The sequence below is a fragment of the Elephantulus edwardii genome, unplaced genomic scaffold (assembly GCF_000299155.1).
Source record: "Elephantulus edwardii isolate Elephantulus edwardi_28Jun2011 unplaced genomic scaffold, EleEdw1.0 scaffold00039, whole genome shotgun sequence".
In the NCBI taxonomy this organism is placed as follows: domain Eukaryota; kingdom Metazoa; phylum Chordata; class Mammalia; order Macroscelidea; family Macroscelididae; genus Elephantulus; species Elephantulus edwardii.
This window is the reverse complement of record NW_006399789.1, coordinates 7,296,849-7,306,499: the sequence shown is the minus strand read 5'-3', so window position 1 is coordinate 7,306,499 and position 9,651 is coordinate 7,296,849. Positions and strand designations below refer to the sequence as shown.

The window sequence follows — 9,651 nt, the reverse complement described above, 5'->3', positions numbered from 1 at the left end:
AGATCTGACTGGTACAGGAGGAGATTGTCCCTCCTTCCCCGGCAGAGCATCTGGTGGATTCGAACTGTTCGCCTCTGGGATTGTAGTTGCAGCTCCTTGCCACTAGGCCACCAGAGCTCCCCCACTGATGTCTTTAATAATAAAAAAGGTTAGTGAATTACAGCATTGTAAATACATGTAAATGATGGCATTTATTCCACTGATGCAATTGCTCTAGGTCCTTTAGCTTTTGAAGACACTTCAGGAGAACTGACACTCAGCATTGATCCTCTCAACAGCAGAAGGTTCTCTTCACATACGAGAAGAGAAAATGGGCACAAGCATGTGTGACGGTTAACGGTGTATATCAACTTGGATGCCTATGATTCTCTGGTTTGGCAGGTGTCAGTTATGACGTAGTCATCCCATTAATGAAGTCCGATGTCATATCATCATCCCCTTGATGAGATCTGCTAGGAACAGCCCATATATTGAAATGGAGTTTTATCAGGAATGTGGCCTACAATGAATACATATGGAAGTCTGGGAAAACTCCCTCTGGATCCTGTATCTGGCTTCTCACTTCCAGTCCAAGAGCTCAAATCACCATCTGTCATACCTGTTGACCTTGGATTTGTCAGGTATACAAGTCAGAAGAGGCCTCTCTCCTGAGATCTCACCCCCAGACTTGAGACTTGCCTGCTTCTAAAATGTGCACCACTTTCTTTAGGTAAGTCTCTTGTTTCATATATTTGTTGTCAAGTCAAGTACTACTTCAGCGACACTATGAACAAATACCTGGAGCCTTTCTATAACTATTGTCATTTCTCAAAGTTCAAAGTTCATAGTTTCCAGAGGCATGTTGTTTAGGAAGTGGACACCGGTCCTACTTCCAAACCTGTCTTAAACTGGGAGCTCTACCAAACGCTGTCCACCTCGGGTAACCGTTATGCCATTTGACACCCCAAAGGCACAAGGTTCAGCATCACAGCAACCTCAGGTTACCTCAGTACAGTATATTGAAAGAGGAGTGCTGTACCATTTAGAATAATCCTCCAAAATACAGTAACAACCGACTTTTAAATACAAAGGCCCTCCATGAGGTCTTGTTGACTCTAAACAAGAGGCTTAAATATAAAAAAAAAACCAACCAATATAGTATGTTGTTGTTATGTGCCATTGAGTCGCCTGTGACCTATAGCAACACATCAGCTCAGAACCCTTCCCTGTCCTGAGCCAGTCTCACTAATTCCGACACACCAACCCCCATTGCCTCAGATACTGTATCAATCCATTTCATTCAGGGTCTTCCTCTCCTGTGCTGTCTGTCCACACTTCCAAGCATGATGTCCTTCTCCAAGGACCAGTCTCTCCTAGAAATGTACCCAAAGTATGAGAAATGGAGCTTCAAAATCCTAGCCTCCAAGGAGAGACTTGGTTTCATCCCCTCGAAGACTGACCTATTTGTTTTCTTGGCATACCATGTTATGTTCAAGACTCTTCTCCAGCACCACAAGTCAAAGACATCTACTCTTCTTCTGTCATCCTTAGTCATTATCCAGCTCTCTGAAGCATAACAAGTAATTGCAAAGACCATGGCCTTGATTAGGTGCACCTCTGTCTCTAGACTGTTATCGTTGCTTTTCAGCACTCTGGAGAGGTCCATGACAGCAGATTTTCCAAATGCAATTAGTTTTGATTTCTTGACTGCTGGTAATAAGAGTGTTTATTATGGAACCAAACAAGTTGTAATTGTTAACAACATCAGTCTCTTCTCCATTCTATCATGATGCTGCCAATTGGCCCAGGGTGAGAATCTTTGTCTTCTTGATCTTGAGCTTCAACACATATTGAAGACTACAGTCCTTGACCTTCTACAGCAAGCACTTCAGGTTGTCTTCAGTTTCTACAAGCAAGGTTGTGTCATCTGCATATCAGAGGTCATTGATGAGTCTTCTTCCAATATTGATGCCACATTCCTCCTCATAAAGCCCTGCTTCCCAAATGATCTGTTCTGCATACAGATTGAAAAGGTAAGGGGACAGGATGCATCCCTGACACACTCCTTTCCTGATATTGAACCATATAGTATTTCCTTGCTCTGTTGTGAGGACTGCTTCCTGGTCCAAGGATAGGTTTTACATAAGAACAATCCAGTGTCCTGGGTTTCCCATTTTCCTCAAGGTTTGCCAAAATTTGTTGTGCTCCACACAGTAAAATGCCTTTGCACAGTCAATGAAACACAGACATTCTTCTGATACTCTCTGATTTCTGCCAAGATCCATCTGGCATTGGCAATAATGCCGCTAGTGCTATGACCTCTTCTAAACCCAACTTGTATTTCTGATAGTTCTCTGTCAATGAACTGTTTCAGGAGTTTCTGGATAAACTTTAGCAGAATTTTGCTAGTGTGTGATATTAATGATATTGTTCAATAATCTCCACACTCTGTTGGGTCACCTTTTTTTGGAATGGGAATAAATATGGACCTCTTCCAGTGAGTTGGCCAAGTAGTTGTCCTCCAGATTTCTCGGCACAACTTGGTGAGCAGGTGAGCACATCTGTTTGTTGGTATGTCAATTGGTATTCTATTAATTCCTGGGGCTTTATTTTTTGCCAAGTCCTTCAGAGCAGCCGGCACTTCCTCCTTCATCACCATTGCCTCTTGCTCCATGTTATTTCTTGAAATTCTTCTGTGTCAGCCAATTCTTTTTGAACAATGACTCTGTATCCTCCTCCTACCTTTTATAAATTATTTTTTAAATATTACTCTGATTTATTTACAAAGTTTTAATACATTGTTTTTCACAAAAGATCCTTCCCATTTCCTTCACCCCACCCACCCACCAAATTGTGCAGCCCTATGATTAACACCCTCCCCCTCATCCTCACCCCTCTATTTTCACCCTCCCCCCAACCCCCCTTGAATCCTCATATTAATTCTACAATAATGGTTTTATACAGTATTTGTTCTTGTGGGACTGAGTGAGTCCACTCAGCATAATGCTCTCCAGTCCCTCCCAATTCCATCTTCTCTTAATACTTCCTGAATCATTCAATATTCTGCCCAATGCACAATTAAGCATTGCAACTAGTGCCTTGAATTTATTCTTTAGTTCCTTCAGCTTAAGAAATGCTGAGCAATTTCAGCCTCTTTGATTTTCCGACTCAGCTCCTTGTACATTTCATTATAATATTCTGCCCTTTGAAATCTTCTATTCAGCTCCTTAACTTCTGATTTCTTCCCTTTGTTTGGGCTTCTCGGCACTCTAGTGCAATATTCAGAGTCTCTTCTGACATCCATTTTGGTCTTTTCTTCTTTTTCCGTCTTTGTAATGGCTTTTTACATTCTTCATGAATGAGATTTTTGATATATTCCCACATCTCATCTGATCTTTGTTCATTCGTGAGTGTTCAAGGCTTCAAACCTATACATATATATATTTATATATACATGTGGGTCTGTCTGTCCTCTTGCCTAACTATCTATCTATCTATCTATCTATCTATCTATCTATCTATCTATCTATCCATCCATCCATCCAGGGAGGTCTGGTGGCCTCATTCATAGGGAGTTGTGCTGCTAATCTAAAGCCAGTGCCTCTCTGGCAGTTTGAATCTCTGAGTGGCTCCTGGAGAGAAAAACAGGCAATCCTGTGTGATTTCCTGGTTCTGAAAACCTGTTGGAGGGTCAGTGCTGAGTCAGTTCTGACTTAATGGCAAAGACTGAGTTTTTTCCCTTTCTTTCTATCTATCTATCTATCTATCTATCTATCTATCTATCTATCTATCTATCTATCTACCCACCCATCCATTCATCCTGCTTTCCCATCAATTCTACTTCTCTATAAAATGTTGCTTGTTCACAGCACAATATATCCCTGAATTAAACCACTGCCATCAAGTTCACTCCTACTCATATCAACCATCCATCAATTTCCAAGGCTGTAAATATTCATAGAAGTGACTGTCTATTTTTCTTTCTCAGAGCACGTGGTAGATTCAAAGCACCAACTTTTCAGTTAGTAAAGCAACAGGTTAAGCCTTATGCCACTAGAGGTTCTATGCCCCCCAAGCCCAAGTGCCAGGGCTGCCGTGGAGGAACAGCATTTGGGGTGATGGTTATGACTCTCTCCCTTTAATCCTGTACTATTTCAGGGCCTTTCTGTGGCATATTACCGAGAAACACAAAGTAGTCTATATGGGAGTTTTACTACTGGACTAGTATACAGTTCAGAGTGGAGTATAAAATGTGTTAAGAGTACTAAAAATACTGACAGATGAAGAAAAAACTCAAGTTGTCATGGATTTCCCTTTACTCAGACCCACAATTAACATCCATGGTAGCAACAATTAGGGGAATATGCTGTCAAAGACCTCTCCAAAGTACTAACGAGCAGGAGTGCCGGTTTAAAGACTAAGGTGCATCTGATGCAATCCATAGCAATTCCACTTGCTTCCTATGTATATGAAAGTTGGACTATGAATAAGGAAGACTGAAGAACTGTTATCTTTGAATTGTAGTGTTGGAGAAGAGTATTGAATTGCCCAAACCCAAACAAATCTATCTTGGAGGAATTAGAGTGCTCTTTAGAAGCAAGAATAATGAAACACTGTCTCACAGACTTTGAAGATGTTGTCAGAATGGGCCAGTCCCTGGAATAATGCTGGGATAGGTCAGTGAAAGAGAAGAGACTCCCAATGACAAGATCCTCAATGAAATGGGTTGACACAGAGATGTGTGACTACTCTTGGACTTGGCAGAGATCATGACAATGATGCAAGACAGGGAAATATTCACAGCTGTTACTCATAGGGTCACTCTGAGTCATATTCAACCTAACAACAACACCACAACCAGGGTATTGTGGTCTACACATTTAGAGTAATTAACACTCTCAAAGATTAAGCATGTTCTTGCTCTTAGTGTCCACTGTGTCAGCTCTTACCCACAGCAACCAATGCAATGGTACCCAGTCAGGCACCATCCTCACAACCTCTGCTGTGCTTAATGAAGCCCATCATTGCGGCCCCTTTATCTACCCATCTCATTGAGCTTTTGCCTCTCTTTTGCTTACCTTCTGGTTTTCCAAGCATGACATCAGTTCACAGGGAATGCCTCCCCCCCCGACTATGACCAAAGTATGTGAGACAAAAAAAAAAATTCTTATCATCCTTGTTTCTTAAGAAGCACTTGATTGCACTTCCTCAAAGACACATTTGTTTTTTCTTTTTCCAGTTCATGGTACGATATTCACTATCAGGTAAAGTATACTGACTCAGTAATCGGGAACTCCTTTTCATCCCTTTTGACCAACAGAATTTCAGAAGTAGCTGTTGGCTAAGAAGGAGAGCACACAGGGTCTGTCTGGACCTCTATTCCTCAGCATCTTTCACGCTCACGCATGTTGGTGCACACACCCCCTCCCCTTCTCTCTATAAGACTTTAAATAATGAGTTTTAAACTATCACTGTCAGAGAAAAAGTATACTCAACACCAAGACTGAAGGAATTACCTCCAAAGAATCACTTTCGCAATCCCCTTCCTCAGCGCTTCTCCCCTTCTCTTCGGTTATGGTATTCACCATTTCAAAAAATCTGTACAGAAAGTCAGAAGGGGGTCAATAAATACTGGAGTACATAACAATTAGAGTCTTCAAAATCCTTCAAGAATTAGAAACTTTAGTAGCCTAAATTATCACAACTGAGCTGATGATATGAAAAGTAACTACCTGACTTTAGGCAGTAAGTCTCGGTTTATGTTTTACCCAAGGAAAAGTAAACTATGACTAAGAAAATTCTAACTTTATTAAAGAGAGTAAAAAAAACCTGTTAAGCATACCACATAATTATAAAATATTAACCCAAATATAATATTTACATTGCCATACAGCCATAAGTTCTTTACAGGAGCTACTAAAGTTCCCTCACTAATTAAAGATAATGATAAGGTAAGAACAGTCTTTTTCACAGATAAACAATGACTAATACATACTTTTTACAGTGAAGTTCTGTGCAGAAGTAGATTTGGAAATCATCAGAATTATGAAGCACATAGAGAAAACAGCATCGCTCTTCAAATTTAGAAATACTGAAACAAAGAGAAAACCATTATTTGGGAAAATGTCAGTATTTCTATGGATCTGTAATTAAAAAAAAAACAACCCAACCTTTTAGATCCAGTATATAAAAGGTATTTTAGATCCAATGTATAAAAGGCATTGATTTTAGATCCAGTATCAAATCCATGTCATTTGCAATAATAAATTATAAACAGCATTTTAAAAGGTGATAGTCTCTGTACCACAAACTAAAAATTGCTTCCTGGTCCCAGCATTGTTCTATTTGGAAAGCTGGGAAGCTCTGGGGTGTGGGAAGCACACATACGCTGTGTCTACCAAAAGATGAGCAAGGTCTACCAGCTATGGTAGCAATTACCTCCCCAGCAGGAAGAAGAATGTGGAAGGCAGTGAGAGCACCTGATTGGTCGTCAAGATTGTAAAAAAAGTACAAATGTGTGGACCAGCACTTGGCTTGAAGAAATGACTCCTACCCTAGGGAGGTTAAAGTCATTTGCAATTTATTAGCCAGCTAATGCTGGTTTTACACCAGGAATTGGCCAAATTTCTTCCATAGTGGTCCAGAAAGAAAATGCCTCAGCTTTGCAGGCCATTCTCCTCTGTTTTGCCACTGGGACATGAGAGCAGCCTTAGACTCTGCCACGCAGACAAGCCTTTAATGGGCAAACGTGGCTGTTTTTCCAAGGAAACTTATAAAAAACAGACCCCTGGCCAAATTTGTCCTGGGGACCAAAGTTTACTGACTCCTATTCTATGCCTTTGTAATTGCTGTTCCTTTCACTCGGAATTCCTTTTTTTTTAAAATTATTATTATTATTTTATTATTTTTTGTGAGTGTACCGTCAAATCAAATCTGACTGGTACAGGAGGAGACTGTCCCTCCTTCCCCGGCAGAGCATCTGAATTCCTTTATATATATATATATATATTTTTTTTAAATAAACCATAGTCATCGTTTAAGATCCACCTTAGATTGCCCTCTTTCACCTCCCTCCTACCCTTAACAGAAAGACCTCTAACAGCTCCGTTCTCTGAATGTCCTTCAAGCTGCTCATCTCACGCTGTACTGTCACTACTGTTAAACGCCTGTCCCCTCACTGTACTGAGAACTCTCTGGCAGCACAGTTCATGCCACTTCTGGGTCTTTAGCAATACTCATACATCGGACACACAGCAGGTGCAAGAGAAATGCCCAGTGACTTGAAATGAGCAGTTTTGAGGTGGTGTAAGGTAAACTGCTAACCCAGTTCAGAGTTTTTCCTATCATTTTATTATCTTCCTTACAAAGAAAGGAGCAAAGAAAAGTTAACTCTCTTTGAAGTCCCTGGAATTTAAATTCCCTAATGTGCAAACATCCAATTAGTTACCTGTAGGCGTTCTATGTGAATGTCATAAATCACAACAAATGCTATGTAATGGGGCAGTGCCTAATGAAAGGAAGGGAATTCACTGCCAATGGAATGTGATAAAATGAAATATGTGTCAGGCTTTCCCAAACAGATTGCTTAAAAGTGGCAGCAATAAATATAAAATGGCTTGCTACTGGCTGGTTTTGAAAAGAAATGTCGAGAGTAGAGTTCTATCTGAGGAGTCCATTGAATGAGTCAATCCATAATCTTGCTTGTTTCTGTTCAGCTCACTCATGAGGTAACAGGTGGTTTTACCAGGCAAACTCTAATTACCAGTGACTCACACAGCTGAGCCAGTTCATCCACAACCCAGCCAAGCACTACGATTCCCAAGGCAACAGGATATTGCACAACTGCCCTGCGGAAATCTTTGATTTTCTCTTGCTACCTTTTCAACCTGTATGCAGAACAGATTATCCGGGAGGCTGGGCTCTATGAGGAGAAGTATGGCATCAGGATTGGTGGAAGATCCATCTGCAGTATGCAGATGACACAACCCTGCTTGCTGAAACTGAGGAGGACCTGAAGCGCTGGCTGCAGAGGGTCAAGGACTGCAGCCTTCAATATGGATTGAGGCTCAATGTCAAGAAGACAAAAATTCTCACCACTGGACCAATTGGCAGCATCAGGATGGATGGTGAAGAGATTGAGATTGTACACAGCTTCAGTTTGCTTGGCTGCACAGTCAACACTCTCGGCACCAGCAGCCAGGAAATCAAAAGACATATTGTGATGAGAAAGTTTGCTGTTAGGGACCTCTCCAAAGTGCAGAAGAGCAACGGTGTCACTGTGGAGACTAAAGTGTGCCTGATATAGGCCATGGTTTTTGCAATCACTTGTTATGTGTCAGAGAGTTGGACAATGACTAGGGAGGACAGAAGGAGAATTGGTGCCTTTGAGCTGTGGTGCTGGAGAAGAGTATTGAAAATACCATGGACTGCTAAGAAAACAAACAGGTTCATCCTAGAGAGGGTTAAACTGGGCTGCTCCTTGGAACACGGATTCTGAGGCTTCGTCTGACACTTTGGACATGTTGTAAGGAGGGACCGGTCCATGGAGACAGACACCATGCTTGGGAGGGTGGAGGGACAGCGCAGGAGAGGAAGACCGTCTATAAGGTGTACTGATTCAGTGACTGGGGTAATCAGTATGGGTGTGTTGGAGACAATACGATTGGCTCAGGATAGAGCAGGGTTTAGGGCTGTTGTACATAGGGTCATTATGAGTCACAGGTGACTCGACAGCACATAACAACAGCAACACTACTTCATGGGGATAAATCCTAGCAAACTTCAGGAGTTCAGTGTGAAATCTGCAAGAGTTAGTGTAGAACAGACTTATGGACAATAATCATCTACGCACGTAATCAATGACTCTTGAATATGAAAAATAACCTCAAGTCTAAATTCCAGACAACGGCACTTCTGGAGCTATAGGAACTGAGGCAACGTGAGAACCGAACTGAACAAAGGAAAGCAGTTGAATCTCAAAGCATTGCATTAAGACTGAGCTTAGGGAATGTTTTAAAAAGGGGGAAATATTTTTAAAATCTCACCTGATTACTATTAGGTACAAGATAAAACCTAGCAGATGACAAGTATGCTTTAATTTATGCAAAGAGAGATGAATTCCCAGAATTCCACTGGTACTGAAAACCATCCTATATAATAAAACTACAGCTGATGCAGACGTAGGGTTGGCCACTTTCATCAACACCTTGTTTCTGGTTCACAGTCCATACTTATCCTTGAGTCACTGTATCTTAAGTAGGTGCCAGACACAGTCAATCCTACCAACAGTCAATGTTTTGTTACAGAACTACTCATAATGGAGACAGACTGAAGCCCTACAAACAATGGGAAGTTCTCTCCATTTTGAAGACTCATCACTAAAAGCCTTATCCAAGGCATAAAAACTCTAGAAAAAGTCTTATACGTAAACAGAGAATGCCATGAAACTTACCTCACGCCCCTGACAGAAGCAGCACTAAAATTCCACTCATGTATGCCTTTCTAGAATACAGAACAACAATAAAAACGTTGAGGTATCCAAGTGGAAAACAACATAGAGTGACAATAATCATTTCAATATTCTCTTTTTCTTTTTTTATTGGTTTACATACAATTCATTCACATTGTGTTTCATTCATGTTCTCTCTCTCTCTCTCTCTCTCTCTCTCTCTC

At 41.0% G+C, this 9,651-nt stretch overlaps 1 protein-coding gene across 1 annotated transcript in view; it reads right to left on the bottom strand.

Annotated features, from left to right (window-relative positions):
• The window catches only part of MAP3K5 (mitogen-activated protein kinase kinase kinase 5), a 348,691-nt gene that overhangs the window by 120,178 nt on the left and 218,862 nt on the right, over nt 1–9,651 (bottom strand). Inside the window, exons 12-14 of the mRNA XM_006884955.1 lie at nt 9,431–9,480; nt 5,975–6,070; nt 5,496–5,577 (exon numbers count right to left, since the gene is read on the bottom strand). Of these exons, the coding sequence (XP_006885017.1) occupies nt 5,496–5,577; nt 5,975–6,070; nt 9,431–9,480 (228 nt within the window). The remainder of the gene's footprint in view (nt 1–5,495; nt 5,578–5,974; nt 6,071–9,430; nt 9,481–9,651) is intronic.